Here is a 20397-nt window from a genome sequence, read left to right as displayed (position 1 = left end):
GCTATAAAACTAGCATTAAAAACTTTTTTAAATAAGTTGAGCTCAAAACTCACTTTCAGTCAGCAGCAAGTATTTGAAATAACTTGATCTGATGTGGATTATAATAACCATATAAGGCAGAAATATTTATAAGGAATGCAAAAGACTATGCACACTAGGCACTGCATTACCATAGTAAAAGTGGTAAATTAACATATGATATTGTGCTTTTTCTTCAACACCCTCAAAGGTTTTCTGGTAAAACACACTTTAAGCTAAGGAATAAGGCTGAGAGCTGTGTCTCTAGGAACTTTCAATGTCTTGGAAATCATCATATAGCCTTAGCCTTTCTAAAGTAATACAATATTTCTTCTCTTTAGCTTTCGTGAGATCTCTGTTGACATTTTTGCTACTCAACTTCAACACATGCATGGGCTAACTGTATGTGTAACAGCTCAAGCTAATTCTGTTTTTAATCGAGTTTCTAAAGGCTTAATTGTGTTTTGAGACTGTTTTATTCCCCACCATGCAAATAAGTGATTTAAAAACAGCAATGTTGAATAGGGGTTGAATAATTATGACATAGCAGTATTATTAAAAAATCTTAAAACTCAAAAATATCACATTATATATTGACTATATCACTTTTAATATGCCAGTGAACTGTTATAGATGCAATTTTTATTTTATCCTGGATCTTCAGAAAAGCTTGAATTTGTAACGTTTTGCAGTCTCTGAGGTGTTGAGTAATTTTGATTGCAACTGTAAATGAGAAAAATCACCATTTCAAGTATGACATTATCAACTGCATTCCAAAGAAACAAAAGCAGTTTTACCTGAGTGGAAATCAAAGCATTAATCACGCTTTCAGCATGTTATAATGCCTGTTAATACATCTCTTATGGTCTGTGAGATCCCCAAATGGATCCAAGCCTGGGGTTGCCTCCAGTGCTATTGTCATGACTGCATTATGTTGTTCCAGCCGATCAGTCTATTCATATTGCAGATGCTTCTATCCAAAGCGACTTACAATTGAGGAAAACAACAAGTGATTCATCATTACGAGGCAGATAAACACAGGAAGTGCTTATAATACAAAGTTTCAGACATCGTTCAGATTAGTTCAAACTAGACAGGGAAGGATTAAGGAAAGAGATGATTTTTTTTTTTATTAGTTATTTTTTTTATATATTAAGGTGCAGTCAAGTGTTGACAAAATAGATGAGTTTTCAACTGTTGCTTGAAAGTTGTCAGGCATTCAGCATTCCAGATAGGGTTCGGAAGATAATTCCATTAGCCGGGAACAGTGAACGAAAATGTACCACAAGGCATTGCTCACTTGTAAATGATGTAAATTCATAAGAGTGAGTGGAAGTAGGAGGGTGATGAGCCCGTGGCTGTTCTATACACAAGCAATAATGTCTTGAACTTGATGCGAGTCGCAACCAGTGCAGGGTGATAAAGAGACCTGGGCCCTTTTGGGTTTGTTGAAGACTGGTCGTGCTGCTGCAATCTGAATTGTGTGTGGAAGCTTTGCGTATGATTGAAGTCCAGCCAGGAGAGGATTGCAGTAGTCCAGCCTAGAACTGACAAGGGCCTGAACAGCAGCATGTTGTTGTTGTGCAATGCAAACCTGCATGATTGAGCGGTTTTGTGAATGTGGTCATGAATGTGGTCTTGAAAGTCAGCTGATTTCTGACCGAATTTGATTGGGTAATTGTTTATAAACCTAGCTGGAAGGTGAAATCATGACATAGAGTCAGAGAGACAGAGAAGACAAGAAGCGAGAAAGATGAAAGCAAAGACTGATACATACTCCGGTCTGACAGTTCTATTAATTTGTGCCACTTTCTCTCTGCTGCCTTGAGTTTGGATCGATGTTCACGAATAACATCGGATAGCCAGGGGTTAGAAGGAGTAGCACTTGCTGGTATGGGCGAGAGAGGACATATATAGTCTAGTAGTAGTAAGATCTAGGTTAAATGTAATAGAGAAATTAGATTTGTAGGGGTTTTACCGAAATTATGTCTGCAGTACAATTGCATGTGTAAATTAAGTCAAGCTGGTTGTCTGATTTGTGAGTGCTTGTGGTGGTAAGCCGTTTGAAATCAAATGAAGCTTGGAGTAAGTGGAAGCATGCAGCATAAGGCTTCTCCAGATGGATTTTGAAGTCACCAAAGACTACAAGTGGACTGCCATCCTCAGGGAATGAGGACTGAAGCCCATCAGACTCATCTATTAAGGGCTTCCAGTTGCCCAGAAGCTATAAATTACTACAGCATGGACAACATTTATAGGAGTTGTTATGATAATAACATGAGATTAAAAGTTATTATTATTATTGCATAGGCAAGAGTGGGTTGAGTATTTTCAGTTGTTAGAAATGAGGAGACCAGTAACCCCAGGCCTCCCAACCTGACAGGGGATGTCAGAGAAAAGCCTTTCGCACAGATAATGTAATGTGTCCTGTGATTTGTCCCGGGATCGTTTGATTGTGGTTCATTCACACTGCCAGTGATTTTCCTTAAAGATCCCGTAAAGACATGTGATATTACGATGTGATGTGTAATGTTATGTGTTCTGTTTCACATAAGCTGGTGAACAATCTCAGTTGCAGAGCACCCGGTAAAACAGACGCACGATAAAATGTGTCATCACTATGATACACCCTTTACAGCATTGGTTCTGGCTTTTTATGTTTTTATCTATTTCTATTTAGAAATAGATTCACATTTGTTCAGAGCTACTGGTGTGGCCAAGTGGATCATAAATGAAACGAGGACTGCAACTGTGCTGAGAAGTGTTACAGGTAGGCAGTCAAGAACCACAAAAAGTCCAACAAACGGTGTAGCTGTCACTTCTAGTGAGAATTTAAAATAAGATGATTTAGTGGTGAAAATGACATCTGCATGGATTAAATCGTGATCCTGTCAGATGGAACTCAATGTGAGAGTGACATGGATTTTAATGCATGATGTTTAACACAGCAAACCACTAAAGTATACAGGAATCATGTGAAAGTCTGTGATTGATTTTTTTCCCCTGGACTCCCCTCAGGGTAGCAGAAAGCTTGGCTAATTGCAAGTAATCTGAATGAAACTGTTTGTAGCTTTTTATTATCATGCTCATTTTGCCTATGTTTAAATTAATATGACCTTTGTCTTCATCTCATGCTCACTTAAAGATAATCTGTTAAAACCATCAATTCGATAATACTGTGAAATGCAATCTTTATCAAATCTCAACATTACAATGTGCCTAAGTTCACCTACGGTTATTAGTTGATTTTAGTTTTTAGTTAAAATTTTTATACATTTAAACAAAATAAAATAGAAGTTAGCAGCCATATTTTGTAAAATAATTAATACTTAATTGTCAGTATGGCCACAATTTTAACATCCCTTCAAAATGTGTAATTAAACTATTATGCTAATGATATAATTGATGATGAAAAAAATTATTACATTTGTAAAACAGAAGCATAAACTCGTATGTGCGAATACTTATACAAGTGTACACAAACACATGCAGGCCACTTTTTTTAGTATTAAAGCGATAGATCACCATTAAAAAAGTACTTATTACAAAATATTTAAGTACATTTATGAGCAGCAGTGACAAAAAGAAAGATGCTGTTCCAAACCTTCTTACAACAAATGAGTACCAAATGACTACACTATGCACTTATACACTGTGTTCTTATGTACTATGTACTCAGGCATGTAGAGTATGATTTATATAAGGAGTCTGATAAACCCATATCCCCCCCCACCCCCCCCCCCCCCCCCCCCCCCCCCCGCTACATAATTAAAGTGAATTCGTACTGTTTATAATACAAAATGTCATAGAATAGTGCATAAGTATTCGATTTGGGACCCACCTAATGATATGTACTACTCAGTGTCAGCAATGTAAAGAAAGGCTTTCAATGATGGACATGTTGCTGCTCTGTATTTCTCAGCTGGAGGGGAGTGTGAAGGATCGACAGTAACCGTGGATCGGGCACAGGCAGGCGGAGGCCCCCCATGGAGAAGGAGCGGGGCAGCGTGGCCTCCAGTGCCAGTGTCACCACCCCTAGCACCACCTCAGCCTCCACCGGCAGCAACACTTCAACAAACTGCTCCAGCAGACAGCAGGCTGTGCCTCAGATATCAGTCTACGGAGGAATCACAGACAGACAGGCCGTTCAGGTAGAGAAATAAATATCCACAGTCGGTCAATCGCAAGTCCTTCACTGTGCCACATAGATTTGCATTATCCTCTGGCGCCATCTACAGGCCATATGCAGCAAGTACTTCTAAAATTAATCAGCTTTTAGTGAGCTTTTCTTAGTCACGTGCATTTAGTGTTGTTCATTTAGTAACACAGTATTTTAAAATAAATATAAGTTTTATTGCCATATAATAGATCTTTAACAATCCTGAATGATAGTCCAGAAGTTCTCTGTGAATCAGAATGAGTCAACAGCTGACCACCAGTGATTGGCTGCACAGAACAGGATCTCTGATGTCAGCTGAATTTGAATGGTGGTATTCTTAATACTGAGCACATGGTCAGTAAGGATCCAGCTGGATTTATTCAAGAGAGCTCAACTTGTGGTCCTTCACAGGGTAAAATTGGTTTTCTTTTGGCTGTATGTACATTGTTAAACATGTTGATATTATATAAGAAACTGTGATACATGTAATCCTGTTTCTTAATAAGACTGTGAACTTCTTGATTATTGTCTTTTGTAGGTTTGTTTTATGGATATCTATCCCTAATCTGATATAAGGACATTCAGTTCCTTCTCCATTTTAGCGCTTATTTCCTCAGCACGAGGTCTGTCAAATTAAACTCCTCCCTTTGGCTACACAGCAGAAATCAAATTTGGTATATATTATTTAGTATTAATAGTTTCGCTGTAAAAAAAGTAATATAATTATTACATTATTAAATAAGGTCTCACTTTAGTTAATGCATTAGCTAACATGAACTAACAGTGAGCAATATATGTTTACAGCATTTCTTAATCTTTGTTCATGTTAGTTAATAGAAAAAAACTATTGTTCATGTTAGTTCACAGTGCATTAACTAATGTTAAAAGATAAAACCTGATTTTAGATCTGTTTTATTAAGTGTTAAAATATAAAAAAGCTAAGATTAAGAAATGCAGAAGTATTTGTTTTGTTTATCAGGTGCTTTTATCAAAATGATTTGCAAATGCAAATAATTGAACCAGGAGTGATAGCTTTTAAAAGCAGTGGTTCTATTGATTTTTTTTTTTATAGTACAAGTATATTCTCAGATATCCAGTGGTTGACAGTCCATTGATTGCTCTGAAGGACAGTGTGTACAGATCATGTTAGGTGGGACACTATAGCTATAGGGAATGTAGTCATGTTGTCAGGCTGCTGTGATGGATGGCAGTGACCTCACATGCCAAATCAGTGCACCCAGCAACCCTCTGTGTTTACAAAGGAACCGCTCTGGTCTTCTTTCTGCGTGGAATGTTATGTGCTGGTTACAGATTATACAACACAAAATGTTTTTCTTTACACCTCTGTGGTGTGAAATACACCATGAATAATATATGCCCTAAAGGACTTAGTAGACTAGGAGCAGAATAATATTCACATGTTCATTTAATAATCCTATCCCATCTCATCTTACTCAGGTCATCCAGCAGGCCTTGAACAGGCAGCCCAGCACAGCGGCAGCTCAGTATCTTCAGCAGATGTATGCAGCTCAACAACAACACCTCATGCTACAGACAGCAGCACTACAGCAACAGCACCTGAGTCTGGCCGCTGTGCAGCAGGTGGACGCACACCTCAAACACATATACCGTAGAATGCAAAAGCCATTCAAAAATGATTTGCTTTAGGCTGCACTTGAGCTGCAAGAGCTCCTCACATTTGTGTAAATAAATGCTGATGATCATGTTCTCCAGCATGATGCACAAAGGATCTTGAGCTTCAATTGAGGAACATCTTACTGTCTGTACAATAAATTCATGTCACAAATTTGATGAATGATTTAGAAACAGTGCTGTATAGCAAATGTAACTTACTATAACATTTCTTCTTCAAACATATTTTCAGATTTAAATTAGAATCAACATATCCATCTGTTAAATGCTTGCTCAAGCTTACAGGCAATGGTGCTTTATATTTACTCAAAATTATTCTCCGATCTAACAAACTGATTCTTGATCTAATATTTGATCAGCTCAGACAGGATTTTTCTTGTTTGTCTCTTCTTAAAGTGTTTCATTCGGAAAGATGAAAGAAATAGTTTGTTCAGTGATCACTCAACATGCTAATGAAACGTGCATGGACAAGCATGCTCTTAATCAGGTAGTGCTTCACTGTATGTGAAGATAGTGAGGTAATGGTTAAAATCAAATATTGTGTGATGATAAAAGCAGATAAGGTCTAATGAAAGTCACTCAGTTGTGCAGTCAGTAACTCATGTACAGGGTCATTCATCTCTTTTGACAAGTATTGATGTGGGATTCTTTGCAATGCCCAGAGGCATGTTTTGCAACATTTAACAAAAATCCGCTCTGGCAGAGCCACAGCCTGTGGACATTTGAGAAAACCAAGGGGAACAAGCATTTCTTAACACCTAAGGAACGATTTGATTTCTATTTTTGGCCAGCATGTCAAGTTTGTATTGTTTTTTCAGTGGATATTGCTGTGAACTAAATTAACAGGCAGAAATAAAATTCTAAAGTCAGTTAAGCCATTGCTAAGCAAGTAAATGACATCTAAAACAATTTGTATATTTTGAACAAGCTTTTCAAATGTTCAGAATATTATACACATTTCATTAAATGAGACACCTCTCTCTCTTTCTTACCTTCTCTCTTGCTTGGTGCTGTTGTTTTTAAAGAATGAGTGCTGGGTTTGACTTGTGACCTGTCTCTGTGTCTTTCCTTCTTTTACCATCTCTCTCTCTTTCTCTGGCATTCATTCATTCCCCATAGGCTAGTATAGTGGCGGGAAGACAAAGCTGTAGTCAGAATGGCACTACATCCCAGCAGACCGTGGCCTCCCAAACCACTGTAAGTATTATTAAACCTGACATTCACATCTCACTCAGCAAGTATCCAGTGCTACACAAATAATGTTAGTGGGTATTACTTACAGGCAACCATCCTTTTTTTTACCTGGCAGGTTCCTTAGTTTTTGGCTGATTGAGATAATTGTAATGTTTCGGTCAAGATTATGATTAATTATTTTGACTACATGGATTTCAGAAAGTAAAACGCATATGTTGTTAAGATTTTTCCTTGTTGAAACAGATCAACCTTGCCACATCCCCAGCGGCAGCTCATTTGATCAGTCGAGCCCAGAGCGGGAGCTCCGTTCCAGTCTGCATTGCTCAACAGGCCGTGCTGCTGGGAAACTCCTCCACACCCACACTCACCGCCAGCCAAGCACACATGTATTTACGAGCTCAGATGGTAAATCCTCTTCCACACACACAACACAACCACATGTGCTAAATAAAGAGCCATACCAAAGACTTCTATTGTTTTGTACATAATGCTTATTTTAATAAGCACAGATTAAACATAACTCTTTTTATTTTATTAAACATAATTTTATTTTTACTTTACTTGTCCTGGAGGATAATGTCACTAACAAACCAGTGGAAAGAATATTGTAAAAGGATGTTAAGGGAACATTGCAAATATCTATAGTACTAATTTAAACAATATTTCTAAAAAAATAAATAAAATAAATGTTTTGTTGATTAGAGAAATAGAAAAAAAGACACTTGTAATATACTAATAAACTGTCAGATTTTCATGTTAGTTAGTTAATTAATTGTGTGTGTTTGTGTGCGTACATAATCATATTTTGGGACTCAAATTTGTACAAAAAAGTGAGCTAAACCTGACAAAATCTCCAAAAACCTCCCTTTGGGGACATCCTCCTTTATAAAACTGATATAAAAATAAAGTTACTTTCAAGTAATTGTGATATTGTGAAATCATCTTAAAAAAACCTACAGCTAATATATATAAAATTATAAAATAAAAAAGTATTTTTCAAACAACAATGTCCCTAAATGTGCCCAAAAGAGATTTTTCCATATATTTCTCCATCTTATGGTGGCTAAATATAGTCAAGTAAACCCGAGCACACTGTGTGGAATTGTGGAGTGGTCCCATTTTAAATCCTCCATATAAACGGATCATTTTGGTTCCCTAATGGCAGCACTCACTGTAGTGTGGGTTATAGAAAATTGGTTGCCTAGTCAAATGCACTGCTACTAGACAGTCTTCTTCAAGATTTCCTCATGAATAAATAGTAATTTCCTTGAAAATGGAAAAATAATTGGCATTTACAGTGGTCTGCTTTTACTTCTCCTGTATTGTGTGTGTGTGTGTGTATGTGTGTGTTTTGTATTCATACTTGCCATCTTGCAACATCTTTTTCATTTGGCCTTGGAGAGTAAACGTGGCACAGCTGCAGCTCTTTCAAAAAACCTAATAAGGATGCTGACCAAAATGTTTTCACTGGCACATCAACTCTTTTTTTTTTTTTTTAAATAGAGTTTTGGCTAGGAACTGATTAACAGTTAATGAGCTGTCTGAGATCTGCCAGAATTGTAAATGCAGTCCTTTCAGCACTGTAACAGCTGAAATGGCTCAAGTGCTCTCTCTGATGTCAAATCTGATAGCCTAGTATTTGTTATGCGACTCATATATTGGGAGAAAGCAGCCATTTTTGGTGTGATTTCCAGGCACAGCAAACCAATCTTGTACAAGTAGCAAGGAGTCTAGGCCGAGCTGTTCCTTTGTCCCCCCAGCTTATTTTCACCCCAACTGCCTCAGTCACTGCAGTTCAGCCGGAGACCTCTGCATCGTCAATCAACCCACCACCCACCAATGGACAGGTAACGCTGACATACACCAGCCTGACTTACATCTATACCAACATATGCACGTTTTTTTCCTTTTTTTTCCGGATGCCCCACCAAAGTCACTTCTGTCTTTCTCTGCATAGATGCAAAACCTTGTTCTTCGTGGCCAGCAGGGGGCGCTGACTTCCTCCCACTCTCAGTCTCAGTTACAGAGCCTGAGTGTGAAACAGTCCCCCGGGGGATCAGCGTACCTCTCTGTGACTGGCCAACCAGTGGCCCGACTGAAGAGTCCTGGAGTGGAGCTAAACTCTCAGGGAGCTGCTGCAAAGGGTAGTCCCTCAGATACTGTGGATAAAAATGAAAAAACCAGTAACCTCACAACAAGGGAACTTACCGTGTGTCCCAATCTGACCTCGGTGGCGGGCCATCCTCTCATCAACACAGGTGAGCCATCAACGCCTGGTTGCTGTCTTAAAGTGGTCATATGACGTTGCCAAAAAGAAGTGTATTTGGTGTAATGCAATGTGTTTATGCAGTTTAAGGTTAAAAAAAAACATAAGTTTCCACATAATGTTCATTAATGTTTCTCCTCTATGCCCTGCCTTTCTCATCGTTCTGAAAAGCGTGGTGTACACTGATTGGCCAGGTATCCAGTGTGTTGTGAGAGGCTGAATGCCTCAAGCGTGTGGAGGAAATGTTAAGCCCCTTACCACAGCGGTTCCCAATTCCAGTCCTCACGCCCCCCTGCTCTGCATATTTTGCACATCTCTCTTAGTTAACACACTTGATTCATATAACCAGATCGTTAGAAGAGAGCTACATGCATGAACTGCATTCTGATTGATATGATCCCTGCACTGTGTTCATTGCTCCCTACATCTTTTAAAGAGTACTTCACTTCCTGACTTTCATTCATGGATTTGCGCTGTGCTGCTATATAACACATTACAGACAAGGCATTTATTGCATCCAGTGGGGACATAATTACTGATTATAATGACTTATACTGTCTTTTTACGGATCGCGTTGCGTATCCTGCTGCGTAAACATAAAACCATGTCTGGTTTTGTGATAGAGAAATTACAAACAACAAGCGCTGCTCTACACTGCTCAAAACTCACGTTTGAATCATCAGTGGCATATTCTTTAAATATGTAAACGTACTTAGAGCAAGAATAAAAGTTATGCATTCTTTCTTTGCCTGAACATTTGTGCGGTGTTGTGCAAATCTTTCCACATCGTGATGTTGATATGTGGGAGCATGCTAGAACGAGCATGAACGAGCTTTTAGGTAAACGTGGTAAAAGAGTAAAAGAATATCTCTTTGGATTTGAGACTTTACTCTTTGCTACAGGTCTTCTTTATGCACCAAGAGCTTGTAACACTCCAAAGAGAAAGGAAAAATTGAAATCACATCATATAACCCTTTTAACATTCATGCAGCAGGGGCGGATCTAGTGAGAGCATAGTGTCTCAATTTTCTTCCTAATGGAGGAGTGAAAGCAACAAGGAACACTCAAGTGTAAGGGACATCTGGCCGTGAGCATTAAACGGGGTGTCGGGTTGCTGTGCCAGCGGACTTGAGGAGCACACTGGGCGGCAGTGTTTCTTCATAACACACCTGCTATGTGTGTATTTGTGGCTGGTGGGATTCTCTATTTGATATGCACGGCTTCTCTGAAAGGATATCCTTTATCAGAGACAGATGCATAGCCTTTTTGGTGAGCAACACAATTTTCCCCACATACTAGTATATATGAAGATATTTCACTTTTTGTTCTTGCATTTCTTGTCCATTAATCTCATAACACATCATCTGTCACATACGTATTAATAGCAACACGCCACACTGAGGACAAACCAAGCCTTCAGGCCACTCCAATCCGATACAAATGGCAACCAAAAGCGGGCTAATGTGTTACGTATTTGCGGGTGTGGGTTTCTGTGCATGTGGTAAGGTCCTCACCATTTCCTGTCATTAAAAGCTTGACAGAGAGGATTAAAGCACCAGTATACACACAGAAATGCTGACAAACCCAGAGAAACCACTGGAGCCATGAGAAGGTTCAGTACTTACTGGCAACACCAGCCATCTGTATGTTTTCCTTTACATACTTGTTGCTTAAATGAGTTTCATGTACCTACAAATATAATATTGTGATTTGTTAAACATGTGCACAGTTCTAGTCGCTCCTAAAAAGAAAACCTGTCATTATGGTAAATCTTGGTGGAAATACTATATTTAGATAGGTAAAGTCTATGGAAAAACCAATTGCTAAATGTAAATGGTGTGTTGAATGGCTCACTCTCCCATTGCCCATGTTGTCTTCATAAGGAATTCATTAAACTAGAAAAACATATACCCAGGAGCATGAAACTGGCAGGAAAGTACTTAGACCATGACTTGAGAGAAACCTATGTAAGACCAGACCTATGTTAACCTATTTTCTGACTCCAGAATTGAAGTGTTGGGTCTGAAATGAAGCATTTTGATCAAGGTTGAGATTGTGGACCCACAGATTCTTTAATCAGCTGTAATGAACAATGGTTGGGAGAACTTCTCCTTTAGAGACCAATAACGTATATGAACAGAGGAACTCTGCCTTCACCATGGGTCTAAAATCATTACTCAGTGAGAGAGAGAGAGAGAGAGAGAGAGAGAGAGAGAGAGAGAGAGAGAGAGAGAGAAATCAGCTGTTTTCAAATTGTTTATGCATTGTCATGCTCTAAACCAGGATTCCTCAAATCCAGCCCTGGTGGGCCACTGCCCAGCAGAGTTCAGCTTCGACCCTATCAAAAGCACCTCAGCAAGCCAATAAAAGTCTTCAATAAAAAATTACAAGTAGGTGAGTTTGATGAGGGTTTGAGCTAAACCCAGGGCTGGTTTCAGGAGCCCTGCTGTAGACTGATGTCTTTGACGGTTACCCTTTGTCGCGACAAACAACTTTGGCAGCGTGAAGTTAACTAAAGAGTCTATGCCTTCTCTAGAGCTGCTTCAACTGAATCAAATTCATTTTATAACTGATAAACATTTTATAACTGATGAACATCAACACTCTTATTGAACTGAACTGACTCGAGCTGAACATCAACACGTCTTGAAAAGGCGAGTATGTGCAATATTTACAAGAAAAGAAAACTGTACATTCCGCTGCAAACATTAATGGAATTCTTTTAGTTTTTCCTTGTGTTTGAAGTAGCACTTAGTATTAAAGTGCACTTACGCCTCAAAGGGCAGGGAGTTTCTTTTTTGTCATATTAATCTGGGCTGAGAAAGCGTGAAAGTGAATTATTTATCAACATAGGTGGAACTTAAACCAGAATGTGGTCTTCGGTGCTCAAAGAAAGGCCTGCATCTGTTGTTGCTATTCTATGAATGCGTTGAACTTAACAGCCTGCCAGAGGATTGTGGCTCACTATCTAATATTATGTTTATTCTGAAACTGAGAATAGTACATAGTTTACACAAAACACACTCCCACTGGTGTGTGTAATAATGACAAAAGATGATTTCTCAATATTTTCTGGAATTTGTCGATAACGATAATTAGACAACATTTTGCTGAGCAGGTTATTGTGCTGGACAGGTTTAGGACTGTAATGGACAGCTAACTCTCAAAGTTTTTGATATTCTTCATATCCTGTGCAGTGGTTAGTTTCCAGGAGTAACATAAATTAACTTTTCCAATAAGTTAAGAAATCCCAATTTGATTTCCTCAAGATCTATTCATATTCATAATTTTTGGATTGTTTGAATTAGCTGCCATGGCCCTCTAGCAGCATCCCTCCCTCAGACCTCTGTTACCCCTCTAGTCCTGCCTACTCCCACTACCTTTGAACAGACTCCGTTTATATGAGGATTTTGATGTCAAGACCATTACGTTTGATCGCTTGGCTTATCAGAAGCTGTTTGTTTTTTGAGGCAAAGCATGCCATGAGGATCTAGTTTTCTTGAGTAATAATGCTTATCGGACTCAACAGTACTTAGTAACACAAATGTAATCTTTTAATATGGAGAGTGAAAAGCTTAAGATCAAGTGAAATTTAGCAAATTATGTCAAACATTGTTCGCCACCCGAATTAAACAATTGGATGAGCCAAACAGAGTACTATTAAAACATTCAACATTTTAAGATGACTCACAGCACATTTAAGGTCCTGCACAAATTAGGCTGACATTCCTCTGAGTTACCACAGCACAGGCTGTCAGAGTATGTCTAACTGAAGGTTACTTGGAGCCATCTGATTCATCCAGGTCATATGGCGCTTCTCTAGTGGATTGAGTAGAGCTATGCTTTATACACCTTACATTTGACATTCCAGATCAGAAAGCTGAATTCAGCCAAATGAACCCATTAACCTCAAGTCTGCAAGTCAAACCTGCTCGAACACTGAAGACCCCTGCAGGAATCTCACAGGCATCACATTTAGGATGTTTTGCTATAGGCTTAAATCAGAGACATTATTTTACCTAATGAATGTATACTGTAGATAAAATGTTTTTTCTAAAATGATCCATCATTGTTTAAATGTAGTTAGTTCAACTTAGTTTTGTTGCTCAAACAAGATGTCAAAGTTTCATATATATATATATATATATATATATATATATATATATATATATATATATATAGGGGTGAATTCATGTATATTTGGAGACTTTTCTATATATATTATATATAATGGGACTTATATCGTGGCAATTTTATATATAAAATCAACCGAGCAAAATGTTATATATATAATCGATTGTCCTATGGGTCGTAGGTGATATAAATGAACACACAGTGTGTATGTTGGGTCAGAATTTGAACCCAGTTGTGAAATCTCTGTTGTTAGATTCAATTGTTTAGAGGAAATTCCAACCAACAGTTGATGGTGAAAGCTTGAATAAACATAACAATTATGTGGATAGTTTGATGCAGAACATATTTTTTTATGTACTTAAAAATAAAGGTTCTTTACTGGCATAAACTCAATTGAGAACATTTAGCATCCTTGGACAATTAACACTGCACAAAAAGTTATATATAGTGGAAAAAGGATTAAGATTATTAATATATTTTTTACAAAAAGTCTTAAGAATTGTTTGCTGAATGTATTTTCTTTGGAGAATCCAAAATGGCTCTTGTTGCATTGCTATGAAACCCCTCGTTTGGAATCCTTTATTTTTAAGAGTCTATCTACTGTAGTATAGCTGGTTTACCATAAAGCGTGTTTCTCTGAAACTGAAACATTAAATATAATTGTTTTTTGTTATATTTATTCTAGCATATACCCAAATTCAGACCCATCAGCTGCTCCAGCAGCACCAGCAGCAGTTTGTGATACAGCAGCAGCAGCCTCAGATACTGCAGAGAGGTCAAGCGCAGCTCTTAGAGGCCACCACCATTCATCCTCACACCGTGCAAGCTGTAACCATTCAACCTGCCCTGCCAGTTCAGCCTCAACAGTGCCCTATACCTCTGGTACCCAAAGTGCCTGTTACCTGCCAACAAGCTACCATCTTCCATTCTGCTACTGTGAGTCAGCAGGCAATTGCCCAGAATGGACAGCCACCCATGAGCCAGAGCAAAGCAACACCTCTACGGCTTACTGCAGTTAATGTCCAGATCCAGCCAGTTCAAACTCAAGTAAGTGGATTGAACATCATGTATTTGTCCGTTTCTTGATTTGTATGTATGCTTATTGTCTTAGTTTCACTTATTTGCTCCTATTCTGACCATGTCCTGTTCTGACATTAATTCCAGCTGGGAGTAGCCAAACAGGATGTGTCCGATAAGGATACCCCTGTTCCTCACGAACCGCAGGTGCTATCCATACAAATGGATGTGCCAACCCACGTCAAACAATCTCAACAAAGTCAAGAAACAGACACAGAAGGTACTGATTATTTTTGTTATTACACTGCTTCATATTCGTCTTCCATTTATTTAGTTTGTTAAGGGTAAGGGTTGTATACTGTTTCATGTTTTTTATTTTTTATTGAACAATCCCTGCAAGCATTGTTCATGTTTTGATTAATACATATATAAGCCAAGTTGGCTCCCTCTGTTTTAATGTAATCAGAATGAATAATGGATGAATATATATATAGCTTCGAACAGAGCATTAGCATTAGCTTCGAACAGAGCATTTAAGCTAGAGGGCTAAAATCAGGATATAAAAATGCCTTCTATTTCTAAATTTTAAATGTAAAGATCATACTAACAATATAAGTACACTTCAGGAAACATTAAAAAAAGCAATAAAAAGAGAGAAAATAATCCATGTCATGGGACATTTAAGAGGATGGAGCTTGATTTTAGCGCACCTACTCATAATCTCTCTCTCTCTCTCTCTCAGAAACAAATAACATTGTTTTCCATTTTCAATATTATTTTAAAAATGTCAACTTTGACAGTCCAATCAAGTAATGTTTCAAGAAACATAAAGTTTATACTGAGGTATTGCTCTCTGTTTATTCATAAATCTATTCATGAGAAAGTCAAACGTACTGCAATGTGGCAATTCCATGCTTCCAAAATAGTATGAGTAGTATGCAAAGATAGCCACGGACTATTACGTTAGATGCTCTTTTTCTGCTACGTGAGCCTCTGTCATGTAGCCGCTCACAAGTTTTAACCAATCGCCGAACGGCTCTGTGTTGAATGTGACCTGCTATTGGACAGAATTCCAAGCGTGTGCGACCAATCGCAGCTGCGCAATGTTTCCTATTCAGTTCAAAGAGGATTAGAGAGTGCGGCCCCGCTGCTCACATTGAGGGAATCGGTTAGAACAAACAAATCCACGCACACAAAAAGTTTGAATCGGATCATTTGCTGTACTTCTTTGTATATAACACCAGTGGATTATGGAAGTGTACTCGGAGTCGTTGGAATGCTAAATTCACTTCAGTGTTTTCCTCTTTTGGCGCTTGAAAGTGTAAGTAAAGAGTGCGTGAGCGGAACAAAGGCGTGTGCTGTTGACAATCACCAGGACGGCTGTGCGTGAGCGTTTGTCTGCAGTGTGAAACCCTGTCAAATGTTAGGGATATAAAGTTACAAAGTTACAGATTTGCTCGCCACTTGTTCTGGGACGGAGGGGTGCGATTGGTTTTTTTCCGTTATGTTTTTTTAAACGCGAGTTTTTTTAGTGTTTTGAACCGTCTCCAGGAAGCATGGGAATAGATCTGCTGCAGTTCAAGAGTCATATTGGCAGTTTTTCAAAACTGGCAATGCTAAGAAAGTCCTGTTTTTTATATAGATGGTTTACAATAATAGTCGCCTAGCTCTTCATAAATCAGTTTGCTGTGTGCAGACGTTACAGATCAGATGTAAAAAGCTGGAGAAATAGGCAAGTGGTTGCAGGTAACGTTAGCGTGAATGTGTTTTATTCACGCACATAGTTCAGTATCACACAACTGCATGTGAGCAAATAATGCGAAAGTAGTTTAAAAATGTGTCATGACTAATATATGTATCACAGTGTGCGTTAACGCTAATCGTAAAATGTTTATCACGCGATTGTATAACAGTTTTCTGAACACACTCGAAATGGGGTTAGTTTCAGTAAACAATTTTAATATAAAAAAACGTACATAAATGTAAATTCATCCAACCATTGTTTATCATATTTACTTTCGAAATGGTCATCGCAGCAACGAACTGGAATTGGACACGAAATCACTATCAACACTATTTTCATTGAAACCTAAAAGAAAGTAGTAAACTAAACATCGACATATATCTACACACGGCTTTTGAAGCGGTGTTAAAATGCAACGGCGAGATGTCACGGGGCGCACGATGACGCAATTACGTACACTGATCACTGAACCGGTTCTTTGAAACGAGCTGTTCTAAAGAACCGATTCTTAGAAATGAGTCGGGCTTGCCGTCCGTATTATGGGATTTCTGATGGACGCTGTTGTGCTCGTGTTCAGCAGGCAGAGTGAATGTGAAGGCAGGTGTGGGCTCACCTCCAGCCATGACCTCTGGGAGCGGCAACAATGCGCCCACGGTGACCGGCAGCGCTCCGCAGAATGGCGAGAGTAAACCGCCGCCACAGGCAGTAGTGAAGCCCCAGATTCTCACGCATGTCATCGAGGGATTCGTGATTCAGGAGGGAGCCGAGCCGTTTCCCGTGAGTAGCTGTTTATTTTACTCCACCACGTCTGGTTGTTTGCCATTGTATGTTTCAGATTCTCTCATGATATTTTTTCTGTTTTGTTTTTAATGTATTTAATAAAACTATAGTGTTGTAACTATTTAAGAGTTTGTTTTCATTATTATGCTTATTTGTGTTAGAAACCGTTACAGCTGCTAAAGCCTAAATATTAAAGTTCCAGCAGTTCGTTTCAATAGTACATCTTTGGTTTTTTAAACATGTCTTTAAACATAAACATTGGCTTATGTGGAATATGAGGAACAGTTTTGAATAATGTGCGGGTAGTTTCTCTTGCATTTAATTAAAATGAATCGAGGATTTAAGTTGTCAAGCTTCAATAAAAACACAACACGTTGTCAAATAATACTGCAAATATAATTGGAATGTACTGTTTTGTGGACATAATTATATCACTTTTTCTGTCATTTTGGAGCTTGACAACCCTTGTCCCCATACAATAATATTCTTAAAAATATATTTTCTGTCTTCCACAGAAAAAAATAGTCACATGAGTTTTGGGCAAGCTGTTGCTTTAAAATAAAATTAATTTTAAGTCCTTGTTTATTAAAAGGACACTTCCCTCTAGTGGACAATATAGCACTGTCATTAATTACATCTGCAGACTTTGGTTGAAGTTTCCAAGTAGTGAGCAAGCACATATCCCGTGCATGGGTACATTTGAGCAGTATATGTCCTTGTGTGATGAAAAATGTTTTTATGCAACCAATTCTGTATCTAACTCTCTATCAGGTTGAACGTCCATCCTTGTTGATCGAGAATTTAAAGAAGCAGAAGCAGCATCAGGCTTATTCAGACCTAGAGAAGCGGTCTCAGACCTTTCAGAATGCAGACTCTGAGATGGAGGATCTTTCACAGCAAGGTAAAGGTCACTTTAAGGCTGAGACTTTTGCCACAATTTACAGTTTGAATGAGATCCAGCTTATTTGCCCGAAGTTAGAGTTTGTCTGCTGATGAGCTGACAGGTTTCACAGAAAATTACATAGTGTGTGATTATTTTCATCCGTCATGTGTCTTATGTTTCAGTGGGAGTTTGTGTTCGGATTGACTTGAAAGTCTTCTAGTTTGTGATCCTCAGTCTTTTAGTGTCTGATGCCTACTTTCGATGTAACCATTTACAAAGTTATCAAATATATGATGTCTAGTGTAATCTGTTCAGATCGTGTAGTGTGGTGTAGTGTTCCAGCCTTCAGTTACCCTTTTGATGGATCACTGATGCTCCGACTGTTGTCCAATCAGCCATGTCAATTCTTTCATAGAGATGAATAATCAGAATGCAGAGCCAGTGCTGTCTTGTGAATTCTGTGGGATTGTAGACTTTGCATATAACTTCAAGAGATCGAAGAGGTTTTGTTCTACGGTGTGTGCAAAGAGGTATGGGGATTCTTCTGTAGCATATACATTAAGTCTTTGTATCATCACTTGCTTATATGTTTGTTTCTCTCTTTTTTTCTTCTCTACTAGGTATAATGTTGGATGCACAAAACGAATGGGACTTTTCCCAGGAAAATCCACAACAGAGAACCCAAAGAAACAGAAAGCCTCCAACACCAATCATCATAACAGCAGCATGGATGTCAGAAAACGGGTAATCAATGTTTCTTCCTGTCCCATTGCAGTGTCCCATTGGGTTTGTCTTTGCAGAAAAATGTGCTAACTTGTTCTCTCATAGAATCCAAGCACTCAAAGAACCATGGGAGCATCTTTGTTATCCCCACACCCCTCTCATCCAAGTCACGGTGAGTCCAGCCAGTGTTCAGACATGTCCAGCTTCGAAGAGCCCATTTCGCCACTGTCCAACTGCAGTTTTGGAGCCCAACGGCTTCAGAACGAGGAAAGATTCGATCACAGTAGAGAGCTCCCTCTCCTAACGCAGCACTTCCTGGCCAGTGACCCGACCAAGTGGAATGTCGAGGATGTCTATGAATTCATCTGCTCTCTGCCTGGTAGCTACCATAATGTTCCTATTGTTTTTTTGGGGTAACAAATAATTAAAAAGTGACTAAAAATCTCTGTTTTGCATCAGACTGCCAGGAGATTGCTGAAGAGTTTCGCTCTCAGGAAATCGATGGCCAGGCCTTGATGCTCCTCAAAGAGGATCATCTCATGAGCACCATGAACATCAAACTGGGCCCAGCACTGAAAATCTTTGCCCGCATCAGTATGCTCAAGGACCCATAGCCTTTCCTACAGCCTTATATAGCTTGGAAAGGACACCCTAACATCTCTGCACTGGTTTCCTCATCCCATTTTGGCTTTGGATCCTGGGGATGGCTGCTCCTCAAAACCACAAACTTGTGTATAGTTCTCGTGAGTCAAATGGTTTCATCCCTAAATCATGATGATGTGACCTGATTAAGAATTTCTCGTGTATTCAGCTGTACCAGGCCTGGGAGGGGGAAACAATCCATCATGTCAGGAAGACAAGCACAAGTACTTTACCATTTGTGCAAACAGATGATCATCATATGGTAGCATGGAAACAGGTTTACGGTTTCTTTACTGTTTTGAACCGGACTTTGTGATTTTTCTGTCGTAGTTCCGGTTGTCATTGTCACAGCAACGTGTAATGTTTGGTTAGCTAAGGAAAATTTTGTACCTTTAGCCTTGCAGTGTGCCATCATATGTAAGTAGTGAACTATTCAGGTTTCTTCATCTCGCAGGATGCACCTCAATTCACATCAGATTTTGTAGTCAAATGTGGCATTTTTGACACGGGGATAACGGGAGTTAAAACTTTAATTTCCAAGATGTGCCTAATATTTTCTAAATAGCCCAAAGATTACACAATTGTCATGTTTTTAGTTCAAGTGAAAGCAGCATTTCCAAAACCCATTTCCCAGTATTCAAGTTCAAGGACTGTCAGTAATATCACTACATTTAAGTTCAAAACCCATCTTGGTATGATATGATGAACTGGGATCATTTTTCATAAATCACTGTTATCCCAACCATTAATGTGTGAACTCGTTTTGCATTCATCATTTGATCAAATTTCTGTATTTATTGAGAGCAAGTCTCTGATTCTGTTTTATATTTGAAAATAAAACTCAGAAAACATTCAAGTTGTCAGATGATTGCTTTTCCGATGAGTCAAAACCTCACAGATCCTCATATCAGAGCAAGTGGATGAATGTTTTTATTTCTAACTGTACTGTTAAGTGGTTAACTGATTACTAAAAAGATGTTTTCCTAACTGCATTCAGAAGTTAAGTGACTAGCCACGTTAGCAGTGCTGCTCTATATGTAATTTAAGTGTGGATACCAACAGTGTTATTGTGTGTTTAACTATTTACGAGTTGGGAAGTCATGATTACATTGCCGGTGCATTCAAGTCATTTGGTTAGATCAAGATGGCAGAGCCATTTTCTTCAGGCTTTTTTAAAATTGTTT

General features: G+C 38.6%; 1 protein-coding gene across 8 annotated transcripts in view; it reads left to right on the top strand.

The window, feature by feature from the left end:
- Window positions 1-20066, top strand: part of LOC113068389 (polyhomeotic-like protein 2) — a 30878-nt gene extending 10812 nt beyond the window's left edge. For 2 of the 8 annotated variants that reach the window (XM_026241145.1, XM_026241146.1), the window contains exons 2-15: window positions 3941-4169; window positions 5636-5779; window positions 6950-7027; window positions 7268-7429; window positions 8719-8871; window positions 8982-9282; window positions 14110-14471; window positions 14589-14721; window positions 16763-16962; window positions 17737-17866; window positions 18264-18378; window positions 18469-18592; window positions 18677-18950; window positions 19031-20066. In XM_026241145.1, the coding sequence (XP_026096930.1) occupies window positions 4005-4169; window positions 5636-5779; window positions 6950-7027; window positions 7268-7429; window positions 8719-8871; window positions 8982-9282; window positions 14110-14471; window positions 14589-14721; window positions 16763-16962; window positions 17737-17866; window positions 18264-18378; window positions 18469-18592; window positions 18677-18950; window positions 19031-19185 (2496 nt within the window). In that variant the 5' untranslated portion in view covers window positions 3941-4004 and the 3' untranslated portion in view covers window positions 19186-20066. Of the gene's footprint in view, window positions 1-2698; window positions 2789-3940; window positions 4170-4487; window positions 4590-5635; window positions 5780-6949; window positions 7028-7267; window positions 7430-8718; window positions 8872-8981; window positions 9283-14109; window positions 14472-14588; window positions 14722-15552; window positions 15763-16762; window positions 16963-17736; window positions 17867-18263; window positions 18379-18468; window positions 18593-18676; window positions 18951-19030 lie in introns of those variants that run through there. The other 6 variants (XM_026241147.1, XM_026241149.1, XM_026241148.1 and 3 more) reach the window with 6 other exon arrangements.
- Window positions 20067-20397: the final 331 nt, after the last annotated feature.

Source organism: Carassius auratus, linkage group LG44F (assembly GCF_003368295.1).
Source record: "Carassius auratus strain Wakin linkage group LG44F, ASM336829v1, whole genome shotgun sequence".
In the NCBI taxonomy this organism is placed as follows: Eukaryota; Metazoa; Chordata; class Actinopteri; order Cypriniformes; family Cyprinidae; genus Carassius; species Carassius auratus.
Note: the sequence above shows the minus strand (reverse complement) of the source record. Positions and strands in the feature narration are given on the sequence as shown.